The 16662-nt window shown below is 38.7% G+C and overlaps 1 protein-coding gene across 3 annotated transcripts; it reads left to right on the top strand.

The window, feature by feature from the left end:
- The first annotated feature begins 55 nt into the window (after positions 1-55).
- Positions 56-16335, top strand: lmx1al (LIM homeobox transcription factor 1, alpha-like). 3 transcript variants are annotated; one of them, XM_026164673.2, is made up of 9 exons: positions 56-292; positions 2204-2292; positions 3120-3306; positions 12460-12692; positions 13123-13286; positions 13425-13502; positions 13585-13705; positions 13782-13964; positions 14090-16335. In XM_026164673.2, exons 1-9 carry the CDS (start codon positions 249-251, stop codon positions 14245-14247), a joined length of 1257 nt encoding a protein of 418 aa, XP_026020458.1. In that variant the 5' UTR covers positions 56-248; the 3' UTR covers positions 14248-16335. The 3 variants fall into 3 exon arrangements, with proteins under 3 accessions (XP_026020458.1, XP_026020457.1, XP_080156925.1); XM_026164672.2 differs by having other exon boundaries at positions 58-292; positions 13809-13964; XM_080300799.1 differs by having other exon boundaries at positions 86-184.
- Positions 16336-16662: the final 327 nt, after the last annotated feature.

Below are 16662 nucleotides of genomic sequence, written 5' to 3'. Positions count from 1 at the left end.
ATTTTCCGCACCTTCTCCCTCCCTCCTTTTCTGTCCATCTCCTCCCTCTGCGCCTTTTTACGCACAAAACAAGTCAGAGCGCACACACGGCTGCCGGAGAAAACAGGAGAGACAATAGGCAGTACTTCGGGTCATCATGGTATTTGGATTTTTACCGTAGGCAACATGCTCGGCGCTTTGTGAGGTACAGGTGGATAATCTGCGATCGCGTCTGTTCATTTACTAGTCTAAAGTTTCCCCAGGTTTTAATGTTGCCAACCGAGATTTCAGGAGGAGTGTGTTTCACCTCAAGGTAGGTCTCCGCAACTCAAGAACAGGTTGTCACTGAAGGCAGCCTCGTGATTTCCAAATAACCGCGTTGCTTGAATTGATGTGCATTTCGTGTTCCAGCAGCAGCGCGTGCTTAGATCCAACATTATTAGGGGTCTTTTGACAAATACACGGGATAAAGTATTAAATCCTGATGACCTTGCTGTCTGTTATGTTTTATGATCTTCGATCTTTAATGTATTGGCACATGCATGTGAAATAGTCCTAAAAATATGATGCTAAAGGGAACCAGCTGCTTTACAGACTGCAAGCCGCTTTTAGAGTATTATAATAATAATCATTATTATTATTATGTTCGTTTACAGTAGTTTTTAACGTGACTTGAATTCAGCAATCACATCTACAACTCAACTTTGTCTTTTACTTTTGATGGCACGAGGGAAGGTCTGACTTTTCATAGTTTCCAGCTATTTATTACAAACAGCTTGTAAACAAATCTCTCAAAATAGAAAGACTGTTTGTTGCATTAAACAGAGATTGGCTTCTTAGCATTAATTTGAATGCAGTTAACATTCAGCTTTAAAGAAAACATTGTTCATCCTCATAAATATGACAGTTTTGCTTTCTTTAATTGTAGCTCCAGGTGACTTGCGGGAAATCCAGAAATCGTTATTACTTCGATATTGATGATCACAGCACCGGCTTTTAGCGTCGACGTGTAATTATTGGTGCTTTACACAAGTGTGTCATGAATGTATTCAACCCGCAATTAGGAAAAGTGCCAAATCAGATTAGTTGTATTTACATAAGTCATTTGGTGTTATCTAATTACTTCACTTTCTAAGGCAACAATCCATTTTATATTCCCTGTATTTTACAGGTTCACCCCACAGGCCCCTCAAATGTAGAAATCAATAGGGTTCCTTACAATTATCGCAATAATAAGAACATACACAAATCTAGTGTGTTATTCATTTAAAATATAGACTATCATTATATTATTATACTTTACACAAAACACTAGAATCTGGTGACACCAGTGCTGAGAAACTCCAGCCTGCAGAAAAACATCAAAGAAAGTTTTCGTCAGTGTTTCCACAACTAATTTATTTTTATTTGAATCTTTCGCCATTTTTGCTTGTTTTTTCTGTCCTCTTTCATTTTTGTTTGTTTGAGCAGGTAAATTAGTAGAATACAAAATGCCGTCCGAAAAGTTTCTCTTCTCGTTATCCGTTTTGATTAAACGGGTCAATTAAAAAAAAAAAATTCTGTAAAGAATAAAATGGAAACATTGCACATTTTACAATTAACCTGATCATATATATATATATATATATATATATATATATATATATATATATATATATATATATATATATATATATATATATATATATATACATATATATATATGTTTAAAATAATTTCAACACAAAAATTTTAAATTTAAACCAATATAAATCTAAATATGTATTTTTTGCTTGTCTTACATTTTTTGCATTAGAACTGTTAATTTGTTATCATTTCTTAAAAGAAACCATAAAATGCACGATACATACAAATTGCCTTGCACCATTAGAAGTAGAATATATAATGCAGAAGTTATAGCTTATTGCAAAGTTTGAAATACAATTTGATGCTCGTAAAAAATCCCTTTCAATTAGAATTTTTGTTGGAAGAGAAACATTCTCAAATTCTCTTTTTTATCGTGTTTTTTTCTCCTGCAATTAATAAGCTTGTGCAATCCAGTCTGTAGGTGTGTATTTTTGATTCAGTCTGATTTTAAATAATGGTGGCATAGACAGTCCTATTATAAAATAATGAAATAAAAAATAAAAACGTCTCTCTTACCAATCCCCTTATTTTTAGGTTGATTTACTATAGCATGGTTCCACTGATATTTTAGATAGAAATGGTTCATTTTTGTCTCTAGCGATCACACTGAGGGGAGGAGAGAAGGGATGAAAACAGAGGAGAGCCAGCAGTCCTGTCTGCAGCAGCCTCCATCCTCCACGCCTTTCGGTAAGTCCGACAACCGATACACTATACAGTGAGTATAATAATCACAGGATGAGCTTTTTGGATTAATTTATCATCTATGAAAATCATGAAGACCACAAATAAGAATATCAAAGCATTTGATCCTGTCCATTTTGTCCGCGTTTTTAGGATCCTATAGACATTCAGGCCTAAGATTATAATAGAAAAAAATATTATTTAAAAATAAATAAATAAATAAATAAATAAAATATAATATTGATTCAGTTTTTTAACAACCAACACAACATTAGACTATTATCGTAATACTGGGCTTACCCTATGAGGAACAAAATGCAACAAAGCCAAGGTTATCATATGTTGTAACATATGACTTATGTTACCCTAACGTAAGAATTAAAATAATAATATAATAAAAGCAAGATCGACTGTTTTTAAATGTAAATAATTCAAGATGATCGTTCACATAAAGTCGAAATAGGAATGAAATAAACAAATATCCAGATGTTAAATATCCAGATTTTTGATTGAAAAAATTAATATCCAACACCGAGGTTGCCATAAACTTTTGTGCGAAGTATGCGCCTGTCATTTTCCATCCATGCGAAAGAGAACATCGGTTTTTCTATGCCAGATTGCATATACAAACGATTGCATATACACACAGTAGTACACACGCGTTGGTCGATTGAATAAAACGTGTTTTATTGCATTATCGATGACCATGATGCAGGGAAATTTAGAAGCATGCTACTTTATACGGCTGGAGTTACACTGTGGAAACTTGGCCAGTATCTTGGCTTTTACCTTCTCTCAATCTCTCTGTTCATGCTTTGATATGTTCCCTTCAGGTCCAGAGTACAGAGGAGGAGAGGTGTGTGCGGGCTGCGAGTCTCCCATCGCCGACCGCTTCCTGCTGCGCGTGAATGAGCGTTCCTGGCACGAGACCTGTGTCAAGTGCGCCGTGTGTTTAAGCGCGCTCACTGGGACTTGTTACAGCCGGGACCGCCTGCTGTACTGCAAGCACGACTATGAAAAGTAAAAACACACACTCACAAACACACATGCTCACACACAGACATACACACACTGTCAGTTCAAGGATAACACAGCCTACAAATTTAGGTTGGGAAATTCCCTGTGACTAAAACAAGCTTTATCTCGTGCTGAAAATAATTTACATAATCTGCAAAGAAATACAGTTGCATAATAATGGAAAGAATAAAGTTAATTGTACGTTGAAATGTAATTATAATTCTCAATTTGGTCAGAGTAAGTTTACTTATGGAGACTATTTTAAACATTTTAGTTTTGCCTACTCAATCAAACTGAACTGATGTTAGCCAGTCTCCTGTTTCCAAGCTAAACAGGTTTTGAGACTTCAAATTGAGAGGTAATTGTTATATAAGTATAGTGACATACTAATCTTGTAACATTTGCTGATGTGATATTATTGTGTTACTGACACACACACACACACACACACACACGCAAGGAGAGAGTGAGAGAGAGAACAGTGAAGTTGAACTTCTGTTTAAAACAGATGAGGAACACGTCTTTCATATTTTACATCTACTGGAAGTCTTTTGTTAGACTTAACAGCATCTATCAATGTGCCAACAAAAGATGTAGTAAAATGTTAATCACTGCAAGAGCACGTGTGATTTTAATTCTGAAAAATTAATGTAGGTGTCAAGAAAGGAGATTATTTAGACTGTACAAATGACCTGCACATAAATCAATCCTCACACTGAACAAATCTGGTTAAATAATATTAATGAAACTTTAACGACTTAGTTTAGAGATGAGGAAGACTTATGAAGTTGAGAAATGAGAGTAGCAAATACAGGCTACATGTTGTACTAATGTTTGGAAAAAAAACTTTGCAAATTTCTATAACAGAAATTTGTGTAAAAATACATGGGCCTTTAAATTGAAAATCCACATTCAATCCGAAACATCTATCATTATAGACAATGCTGGATTTGTGTGTCAAACCTACGTGGCTTTACTTAAATTCAAGATACCCAGAGGGTCAGTGTGCTTACAATTTCACATTTTTGGAATTGAGCCACAACCAATATAAGATATGAAAACTGGCTGAATGTATGCAGTAGCAGTTTTTATAGCTTATTTTTGCTTATTGATCTAGTCGTTTCACAAAGGCAAAGTCTATTTCCCTTGTTTTTAAATTTACAATCTTAACTGAACCAACAGCCCTTGCCACTGCTATTCAGTACCTTGTAGTACAGCATCTGGACACACTACAATATATTGCAATGTAAAAGTTCAGAGATTTTTTTTTCTTTAATGGCTCACTCCACTGTACATTTTTGTGGCCATTCTACATTTTAACTTTGGCTGCTTTGTGTGTGCTGTGGTCACTGGGTGTGCCTGCAAAGGAAGCTCCAGGGATGGACAGCTTAAGGACGAGTCTGCAGCTTGTTATCATTGTTATGAAAAGTGTCAGACGGCATCCAGCAGCACAGACTCTCCCACTGTACCTGACATCTGGAGGAGAGTGAGGGAGAGAGAAAGAGAGGGAAAGGGGGGGGGGGGGGGGGGGGGGACTGTGATGAAAGTCCATTGTGTGACGTTTATCTGGAAAAATGAGTGGGAAACTTGGAGGCAGTAGTACCATAACTGAAGAACTGGGCTCATTTTCAGTGATGGAATGAAAAAGTATATTTGCTCTCACTGTGTAATGACTGTAATTGCAGATCCAAATTAATAGTCAGAGGCTCATTCACTATGTTGTTGATTTAGTACCCTATACATTGCATATGCCTTGTTGCCTTGTTGTGTGAGTCGGTGCCAGACTTGGCACATAGTTATGCCCGTGACCTTCAGTGGATAGGCAACAATGTCTCCTTGTTTTCCCAGCAGTCTGTCCATCAGCGCCTTACTCTACACCCCCACCACCTGGATCTAGAGCAGGTGTGTGATAACCATGTCCAAGAATTTGGAATGTGCATAAGAATTTTAGGGGAATTTGTACAATTATTAGTGGATACCAGGATATGGATTTGAGTATCCATATCCATATCCTGGTATGGATACTCAAATCCTGCTTCAAACAGGAAAATGCACATCATTTCAGTGCTGTCACTGCATGCTGATGAGTTTACTTTGTCAGGAATTGTAAGGAGTTAAAAAAAACTGAATTCACTGAAAAATATGTGAATGTAATGAATTAATTGAAAAATGGCATTTTGCAAGCAGGCTTGGGTTTTTAATATTGGGATGTCTTCCTTGTGCACTATCTCCGGCTAGTCCAAATATATGTTTTTTAGTCACAAACAGACCAGACCAAACAGTGCATGGTGCATGTGCTTTTTTAATCATAGCTTTCTTTTAATATATGAAAAAGAAACAAATACAAAATGTATTTGTGGGTAGGCATATGTTTTTAATTAATCTATCTGGTCTTCACGAAAAAGAAAACACACGCAGATTCAAATGAGAAAGGAAATCAAATTTTCAAATGTTACCCATCCTCCACCCTGATTCGTGTGGCGTTAACTGCCTCCAAGGCAAAGGTTTGTTCAACATTTGCATGTTTAATGCTTTTGAAGGATACATTGCTTCTGTATTACTGTACACTGATTATCAAAAAGTCAATATAAGGTTTCAAAATATCTGATGATTTTTTAAACATCTTATTTATTTATTTATGTATTTGGGGTTGCGGGGCAGGTGAACCATAATCATAGTCTGCTCGGTTCTGAGAATGCCTCAGAACACCCTCACTGAATCTTAAGTATGTCACTCTCATTCACATTAAGTATGTGAACATAAATAAGCACATCATTACTATTTATTTAATAAAACAAAAATAAAATAAAATAAAACTGGAGGTATGCCTTTTTAGTAGTGCCAGTTTTAAGTTTCCCTGGTCTCAATCTGTTATGGAAATGAAGGGATTTAGACACAACTCAAGTGCATCTTGTGGATTTTTCTTGTGGATTTATTTTTGTTTTGAAACCTTGAGAAATTCTCTGGAACTCCATCCTGTTATGGACCAGATGTTCAACATGAGGCACTAGAATAAGACTTCGCTGCACACAAATTCCCTTAAGGTTGTTTTTACGCACAGGCGCAATACATTCAATTTACTGGCACAATGGACAGTTATACAAATCTGGCTAGAAAAAGTTAGGAAGTGATAATTTTATAAAACTTTAAATGGAATTTTTCAATGATGTTACTTTTCTGACAAAATTATTAATAGTACAGCACTCTAGTTGTACTGTATGTTAATATAATTACAATTAAACTAAAAACAGACTTTTTTTTAAAGCTGTTTAGGCATAATCCTAAAACTGGTTATTATGATTCCTTGTCAAAGTGACAATTATAAAACAAGTGTTCTCTTCTCAATAGTACTGAACCCAAACAGCGCTGAGGGTAGTCTGGCTGTGAGAAGCCTCCAAACTCCCTTGAAAGCCACATAAAGGCAGCTCCAGCTCTGTGAAAAACAGGTCACAAGAGTGGATATTCACTAAACCTTGAGTTTAATGCCTCACGCTGTGGGGTGGAGGGCACAGAGACTACATCTAAGTTTACAAACCCTCTCACCACAGACATAGAGAGGGTATAGAATCATCTATAGAATCATCCTCTGCTGACCGAGTAGTTAGACGTGAGTCTAACACTAACGACCTGAAAGAGTATCCTCTCAGTGCATTTATGCGAGTGAACGTCTAAGTCTGAGGTTAGAAATCACATCTTTTACCCATTCTCCCTTCTATACCTCCACCCCACCAACCGTTTCGCTCCCTATCTCACCATCGTTCATCACTGTCTGCTTTGTAATAATATTTCTCTATTCCAAACCTCATTTCCTTCTTGTTGAGATTGATAGCAGCGATGACACCAAACAGTTTATCTCCCCGTTTATCCCTTGTTTTCTCTTAATCGCCCCCCCCCCCCTCCAGTGCTCCTTTGTCTCTCAGGAGGGGAATAGGAGGAGGTGGCAGGGTGGCTGATTGGGTACAGTGCTAATTGCCCAGCTCTGGCTGTCCTGGGTTGACAGGTCTGATACTGGGCTGCAGGGAAATACTATTACAGATAATTATGCAATGATATGTCAGTGGAAATACAAACCCTTATTCCTATAAGCCTAAAATGAGTCACTATTGACGTAAAAAAAAAAAAAACATTGACCATTTTAAAACATGTCAACCACAACAGAGTTTGATATTTTGGACTTATTTGGCTATAATTATGAAATCCCTTTGACAAAGGAGAAGACAAAATAATTTGTCTTTGTAGAAACCAAACCATGACAGCGTGAGGGTGGAGGCAGAAATCTGAGCAATTTTAGGTTAAATAACTGGAAATTTCAGCTCAGAGAGCGTAAGGTTTATAGCTCATTGTTGGTGAAGGCAAATGTAGCTTTTCTGCTCTGGCTGTACATCATATACACATGCAATGCTCAAAAGTTGAAGTACTTCTCTCTCACCTAAGAGTCTTATATTAGCTACACCTGCAGCTCAATAGATGATGGTTGGAGGTTTGCCAGATGAGAATAAAGTGCGGATGGATGGGTTTTTGAGCTTTGATGGTGTGCTGTTGAAAAACAGTCTGATTTGATGGCATAAATGAAAGAGCATCAGGGAGAACTGTCACTGATGGAGAAAGGGTTCAAAATGGGTTAAAGAAGGAAAGGACAAGGTGTGGGAGAGTTTTAAGGACAGAACGGCTTCAGACCAGGGCAAATTTTTGTCTGTGTATGTGTGTAGATGGTGATGGTGGTGGTGGTGAGGGGGTGATATTGCCACTGTTTTTGCATAATGTGAGATGAGACCCCATCATCTTTCCTCCCCCACAACAATTTTATAACAGACAGCTAATAAATGTTTCATGGCAGAACAAGCTGCTCGCCTCAGCTTTATTAAATCTGAGATAATAAAAGCAGAGAGGGAGAGGAAAAAAGAGAGTGCGAATAGGGGGTCGCACCAGAGAGGGAGAGATAGGGAGATCGGCGTAGACTTCTCGCAAATCGACCGGCTGTATCTCCTGTTTCTGGGGCAACGGGTCCCGCTGTCCCCCGCCACCCCCTCCCCGCTGCTTCCCGCTCCGCCAGAGACAGACAGGAAATGAGAAACGGGCAGACAGGATATTGCGTTCTGGTGGCCTGGGGATTAACTGTTTTATCTAAACTAACACACACCCACTCACTCACACACAAACACACATCTATATCCTGACACATAGCATTCATTCTTGGTAGCATCAGGTGTAACTCACAGCCACACACCCAGAGACACATATCATGCATGCAGAGACCATGCACATCGTGCAGGTATTTGGTTGTTACTTTACACAGGAAAAGTCTTGAATATTATATACATCAGTGCTGCTCTCATGTAGAGCTGGTCATTACCAAGGTTTACTGCAAGAGTCACAACATGTAACTTTATAACTGTGGGACTGCCTCAGTGTGCACAAATACCTCTAAAGATCTATTCTATGTACTGTTGGCCCTTGTGTCCATTGGATAGCAAGTATTATATACATGTTGCACATTTTTAGAGCATGCATTGACCTTGTTACTGCACTGATGCATGGATGGACGTGGTGCACAGATGCAGCATCTGTCACCGTTTTATTGATGTTTGTACCCAGGCACCTTATCTATGTTTACACTAACTGTGCATATTTGTGTTTATGTGTGCATGCGGCTGTATATATCCGTGTGTTTGTATGCATGACTTTACTATATATATCTATATCTATATCTATATCTATAGATATATATATATCTTTAAACCTGTGTATTTCTCTATGAGAGTGTGAGTGAGTGGTGGCAGGGTAGCAAGTATCGTGGGGAATGCTGGGAGATTTTAATAACACAGAAGCAGTGCAGGGAGATTTAATAAAAGGAGATGATGTGATTACTGAACCCTGGCTCTGAGCCATTTTGCTTCACAGAGCAATATCCGCCAAAAGTGCACACACACAATTCCACACACACAGACACACACACACAACCGCACACACTCCACACACATCTAAGAAATTGATACTAAACAGAATACAACTTAAAACTAAGATTGATGCATATCATTTGTACTTTTTGCATCTGTAACGTGAATCTTCTATTATACCTTCATTGTCGCACACTACGGTCACATATGTGGGAATCACAAGCTAGGACATCTAAACCTCTGCTTATCACACCTTGTGAGAAAGAGATCCATCTTAAACTATAGGTCAAAAATCAAAATGAGTGACAATGGTGGTGGATCCTTGGTGGTGAAAGTTAAATTTATCTAAGTTAGGTTCTTTTGGTCTTGGTGACCAAAAGACCAAAGCTTAGTGCAATAAGAGAAACTCCTTAAAAAGAGAGTTAGTATAACCAAACCTATACCTGTATAAATATTCATCAGTTATGAAAGCAAGTGCAACAACTGCAGTTGCTCTGAGACACATACATATTTATGGAATGATTGTATTGCAGACCAGACAATGTCATGCTTGTCACAGCTCTCAGGCAAAACAATGCCACATGACACAGCTTAGGGAGGTGATGAAGATTGTGTTGTGATGTTTGTATGCCTAGGCTCTGCAATAAACAAAAGGGAAAGACCTGATTATACCAATACTTACAATACAGCACCTTTTTCTGCCTCTCTACACTTGATCTCGTAATCAGTGAGCTTGTAATTAGCCATGCCCCGTAACCCCTCCAAAATCCATGGCATTGAGCATAAAGTTGCCTAGAGCCAGTCTTTATAATGTTTTGTACATCACACGCTCTAAAGGTTGATCATTACCTTCAGCCTCCTGTGAGCACTTGCAACTCTATTCTACGCATTCGCGCATATATCATATTATTACTTCATTAAAGTAAAGCTGTCTAAATCCAAAGCAAAGAGGGTTTTTTTAACTATCTATTCGCTTAGCTTTCAGCACAGCTGTTCCTTAATATACATCAGCTGTCTGACTTCTAGTTTTCACTTTTTTGAATTGTACACATTAAAAAGTTAAAACAAAATTAAGAACATAAATAACTATGTAACACCCACCATACCAGAAAAAATACAGATATTAACCCATACCATAGAGACTTATTATTTTTAATGATTTAAAATAAAGAACTCAAGATGAATTTGACAAATTTACTCAAGCACTGGAACCTGGGCTGCATGTGTGGCCATGTTTGACTAGAATGTATAAATCCTGTAAAGTTAAATTCACCTTAATCGTATGATTGCTCTTTATCCGTCATGCCCGTAGTGATTTTTTGGAAGCTGCACCCTGGTCAGGCCCATGTGTGAATGATACTTCTATTAGAGGGATTATGCTGATCTACTTACAGACCCCCCTCTGTGGCAGTTGCCCCAAGTTTCCTTTATTTGCCATGTTGAGTAAATTCCTACCGTGCTGTGTACACCCCTGATTAGGGAGTGTGGGACTTAACCACCAACCTCATCAATCTTGTGTCAAGCAACCCTGACGATTCTGTTTTGTTGTTTTTTGTTCCCAATGAAAGGACGTATTTGAAATACTGAGAGTGAGGCTGTGCAGAGCGGTGTGATGATTGCGCCCTTTTGTAGCATGCATGTTCTGTACCACATGTTATGATTGACATGTGCGTTATTGCAGGAATTTTACAGTGGAAGCATCTTTCTAAAATGCAATGTAATGTTACTGTGACTAAGTAATTTAAGCAACATTTAGTCAAACACAAGGTCCTATCATAATAGTCTTTGTATGGTTGCTTATAGGAGTATTGTGTTTGCTTTATGATGTTAAGTTAGCGACACTGTCATTTGGGGATATTTGGGGAGCGTTTGGCAGATGGATTGAGAAAGATTAGCTGTAGCAGCTGCGTTTGGGACAGAATCACAGATTAGGAGCTCTAATGTGCAGACCTGGCTCCTTCTTTACTCTCCAGATTTGGGCAGCAACACCTTCCTATCACTCAGTCAGGGAGCGTCAACACTTCAGGCTTCATCCCTTCTTCCCCCCATTCCCTCCCTTCCCATCCTCCCTCCTTTCTTAACAGGGTTTGTGTTCCATTGTGCTGCTATTTCTGTATACATCAACCTTTATCTGTTTCACACCCATGTTCAGGCTTCCTCGTAACTTTTCCCACTGAAGAATTGTAATGACGATCAAGAATATTTCCTAATCATAGATGTGTTGCACCACTGCTTTGATGATATGGTGAATGTGAGTAACTATCCAAATATATATATACTGATACTCGGTGGGTGAGTGTGTGCAAATGTGGTGATGGTGTGTGTGTGTGCGTGCATATGTGCATGTGCGTGTGTGCGTGCGTGTGTGTGCGCGCACGCGTGCGTGTGCATAAGTGAGAGGAGAGAGATTAACCCCATGCTATCCCCAATCCCTGGTTATGAGTTTACAGCGTCTGTCTGGCCATCTCACTGTTTAAACAACAATCTAATTAATCCTGTCTTTATTAGTTTCAGTGAACTGGGGAGGCAGGCTGGGAGGGCATGAGGGAGAACTGGGAATGCTGGCAGAAAGTACTGAATACTGAGGAGGGAAGGGGAGGAAACCAAGTGCAAGAGCAGGGATTTGAGAGGAATTTAATGGCATAGATTTGGGCCCTGTGAATAGAAATAGGGATGTGCAAGAGATTGTCATGTGGGAGAGAAAGTTAGGGGTTGGAACATAGCACAGGAGGAGAGATGGGGGGACAAAAGAAGGAAAGTGGTCATGGGGAAAAGTAATAGACCTGAGAAAGACTGTTTTAAGCTTTATTCACTGAGTTAAATACATAAATTATGGGCAATATATGGACAGAGTGGAGTTCACTTCACCAAGGAAATCTTAACATTTAAGCATTTAAATGGGGAAAAACTCTCCACAGACATCTTTTTAAGAAGCTAACTACTGCCCCCTACTGTGAGAATGTTAAAAATAAAAAACAATGTAATAATACAGACTACTGTAACCCATCTAACAGATGTTCACCTTGTTGCACTGTGAATTGGGTAATGCTTATAGGACCTTTAATTAAGAGACTATGCTAATCTCCAGAATCATTGGCGCTAAGGGTAAATGTGTCAGAGCTTCTTGTTTGTGCTGCCATCTTTAATTAATTTACTTCTTATTCTAAGCTGCTAGACTGTTATCATGCCATGTTTCACAGTTTATGGATGTATCCATGAAAATATAAGCCCACGTGTGTATGTTTCTGTGCCCCTCCAGGCTTTTTGTAAGAAAGTGCAGTGCCTGCTTGCAAGTCATTGGACGTTCTGAGCTGATAATGCGTGTGCTAGGCCAGGTATACCACCTGGGCTGCTTCAGCTGCTGTGAGTGTGAACGTCGGCTGCAGAGAGGTGATGAGTTTGTGCTGAAAGAAGGCCAGCTGCTCTGCCGCATGGACTATGAAAAGGAGAGGGAAATGCTGGCTGCCATCAGCCCTACACCAACTGAATCAGGTAAAGCAGGTTTCTTCGGAGGATACATAATAAAGGTCAAAATTACTTTTCTTGGGGAAATAATCTTTCTTTTTACACTCATGCCTTTAGTCAAAATCAATCATTTTCATCCCCTTTAAATTAGTAAACAGTATTTGAAAGAAAAACCTTAATATTTAAGACAAAAGCAGTTTCAAGAAAAAACAAAAAAGAAAAAAGTTTCAAGCTTCTTCCTTTTTAAAAATTTTAAATGAAGGCGCGATTATTGAATTTCAAATAGTGAGAATAGTTTTCAGCAGTAGCCTATGTTGAAAGTAATTTAAGCAGTACCATTTTCTTCCATGAGAACGAACAAACTGTTACTGTAAACTACATGGAAAATATTTGTTTCAAATGTCACTGTTTGCAGAGCATTGTTCTGATTGTGCTATTGTTTACTTAACTTGCTCAGTAAAAAGTGAGGATGAGGATGGTGGAGGAGGCTCCGGAGGAGGGAAAGGCGGTGATGAAGGCAAGGAGCACAAGCGTTCAAAACGTCCACGCACTATCTTGACCACACAGCAGCGGCGTGCTTTCAAGGCCTCCTTTGAAGTGTCAGCCAAACCATGCCGTAAGGTGGGTTGTTGGTCTTGTCAGTATGCCACAAGATACTCCTGGTCATGCTTTCCAAACTTTAGTTTTCAAGGGTATGGCTGCTGTGTTTGGCACTGTGAAGTTAAGATTTTTAAAACAATTAAAAACTCTATCCTCTAGGTGAGAGAGACACTGGCTGCAGAGACTGGGCTGACAGTGCGTGTTGTTCAGGTGTGGTTTCAAAACCAGAGAGCCAAGGTAAGACTTTATAGTTTTCCTAAAGGCATGCTCACAAAAGCACAAAGAGAAAATTTGTACACCGTGTGCTTTTGTGCGTCAGATGAAAAAGTTAGCTCGCCGACAGCAACAGCAGCAGCAGCAACAGCAGGAACAAGAGCAGCTGGGAGGCACCAGGAGGGGACCGAGCAGAGGGGGCCGCCAAAGCAATGATGACAGCGAGGGTAAGAGCTTTGAGTACCAGTACAAGATCAAGAAGGAAAGAAAAAAAGATGGAAAGAAAGACTGGTATGGTTAAAGTTTTGGGCGTTTTGAATCTTTATATAGATGGATCTAGTACCCATGGCATGGATGGGATGCTGGGATATCCATCTCTGCCACGTCAGCAGCTCCTTGCTCTGGACCCCAACATTTATGGTGGAGAGCCATTTCGACATGGGCTTACACCACCTCAACTGAATAGCGAGCAGCTCCACTCCTATGGTATGACAGAAAGACAAAGATAAAAGTTACAAAAAAAATAACTTGCTTTTACTTTTTTTTTTTCTTGCTCTCACTAAAAACTCTTTCACTTCAGCTGTCCACACTCTCCTTCCTTTTGACTGCAGACTCAGAAACAGTGTTCCATGACCTGGACAGCGATGGAAGCCTTGGTCACCTTGGCGACTGCCTCTTAGCAACAGGGGAGGGCGGTCTCCTGGCAGGGCGAGTGGGAAATCCCATCGACCGTCTGTACTCCATGCAGAACTCTTATTTCACCTCCTGACCCTTATAAACTGTCACTCTTTCCCCTCCTGTTTCACCTTTCACCTCAGAGATGCAGCTAATGGAGTCTGTCCATCAACATGCCTGTGGGACCATTCTCCATGAAACACCCTACAGCCAAACACACTTACGAGCTTTTATCACAGGCTAACATCAATTAGACATAGTTAGTCATAATATCAATTTGCAGCAGATTAACATAGTGATCCCACATCTTTCCCAGATAAGAATCACATGCTGGAAATACAGACACTGTAAATGTCCAAGATAAAGGACCTCAGTTTACTCTGTTGTATTTATGTAATGTTTAATGAAAAATGCTTCATGGCACTTTCCAACAAAAAAAAATTAAGACACTTATACCTATCAATATGTATATCACGAATTACAGATGATAATTGGTTGCTGAAAGTGAATTCATCAATCAAATCACATATAATTAGCAGTCTTGGCAGCTGATGGGCAGCTGAGGGTTTAAATTAAATTAGTATATTGCATTACTTTTTGTTTTGTTTTGCCAGGACTAGAGTAGTTATTGTGTGAATGACTGCAGCGTATACAGCACTGTATATGGATTGGAGTACACTTTTGCTCTCAGGTTAGTGTGTATGTTTGTGGAACCTGAGCCACAACTCAGGATATTGTGCTGGATAGGATGACAATTTAACTTGCCCAATGACTTGAAGGACAGAGATTGCAAAGAAATTCTGTGAAAAATTATTTCAAACTATATCCTTGGTTTTTCATACTGCATGACTGATAAAATATGGACCAAAAAAAGTGGGTTTTTTTGGCATTTAGCTATAAACTCTACAGGGTCATTTGAGGAGCCTTATGCGGAAACAGGGTTGTTTAAGTGGTTATCGTTTTAGTTTTCCTTTCTCTTTTGTGATCACTCAAAAACAGTGCAGTAAATTTCAACTCTTTGGTATATAATTTCCCAAATGAAGGATACTGGGTACATGAAGGTACTCCAAATGTAAATGTGTGTATGACTGTGTTATAATTAACTGTTGTAGTCACAAACTGTAATAATTTCCTTCTCAGAAAGTCACATTAGGTAGGTATTTCGTATCTTCTTATGTGATAATCAGCAAATATTTAAACTGTAGCATGATATTTATGTGCCACAAGTAGGTATGAAGAAATAGCCTCCAAATTCAAGTGTTGCAGAAGGCATCAGGATCAGAATCATGAAGTGGTGCAGAATAAAATAGGATTAGGGTGAAACTCTTTTCATTTAGAAGCCAGTAATTGGCTACAGCCTGTGACATTCCTTCCTGACATTATGTTTGACTCTGATAACTGACTCATGGTGTTTTTAAAGTGATAATATTGTGAATGTAACTTATTTGTGCAGTAGATGAGTTCTTATCTTACTTTTTTGATCAGTGACTGCCAGGTGATGTGCTTTGAATGTAATGTTGCCGTATCTTCAATACAATCTGCGGTTTCGTCTTTGAACAACACTTGGCTTCTTTGTCCTAAATACAATAAATGATGACGCATTTATCACTTGCTCAAATGGTATGAAACAAAGATGCACTTTAAAAGCAAGGAATCAGTTTCCTCTCAGTCTTTCCACTCAAAACTTTAATAACTCAACCAGAAAATGTCTGTTCTGCTTAGTGGTCACAGGGTTCATAACTCAACATCCTCCCTCTGTCTCTTTCAGTAGTCCCACTGATTAGAGCTGGACAGCCCTCTCCTTTCTTCCCAGACTCCCTATTGCTCAGTCACTGAGTAGCCAGGATAGTTTGTGTGGGAGCAATACATTCCAGTTTAATATTTGACTCTGACTCAGACCTGAAGAGGGCATGGGTGGGAGGAATAGGCACAAGAAACAGAAACAATAAGAGGATGACAACATCAGAAGAGTATTAGAAGTCTAAGGTCATTTTTTTAATGAAACTGTTCAATAAATCAGTACACACCTGACTTTCTCACATTCAGAGACATAAATCTTATTTTTAAATCATAAAACTTACATGAGAAATTAGGGAATGACACAGCAATTAAATACTTCATGCAATCATGTAACCCACAGTACTAACGCAAATTTAAATAAATACAGTGTTGTTAAAAAGTATTTGCCCACTTCCTGATGTTGTCTTTTTTTTTTTTTTTGCATAATTGTCACAATTACATGTTTCAGACTATCAAACAAATTTAAGACAATAATCCAATAAAGAATAAAATACACTTTGTAAATTATTTAAATTATTTAAGGGGGAAAAAGCTATCCAAACTCATGAAAAAGAAACACGAAAAAGTAATTCCTAACATCATAAAATCAACACACTATTTCAGAAGTAGAACATCCTACCAACAGTCATCCATGGTGGTGGTAGTGTGATGTTTTGGGGCTGCTTTGCTGCTTCAACACCTGAACGACTTGACTGATGGAAGCGTCATC

This window comes from Astatotilapia calliptera, chromosome 4 (genome assembly GCF_964374335.1).
Source record: "Astatotilapia calliptera chromosome 4, fAstCal68.1, whole genome shotgun sequence".
Lineage (NCBI taxonomy): Eukaryota > Metazoa > Chordata > Actinopteri > Cichliformes > Cichlidae > Astatotilapia > Astatotilapia calliptera.
This window is presented reverse-complemented; position numbering and strand designations above follow the sequence as displayed.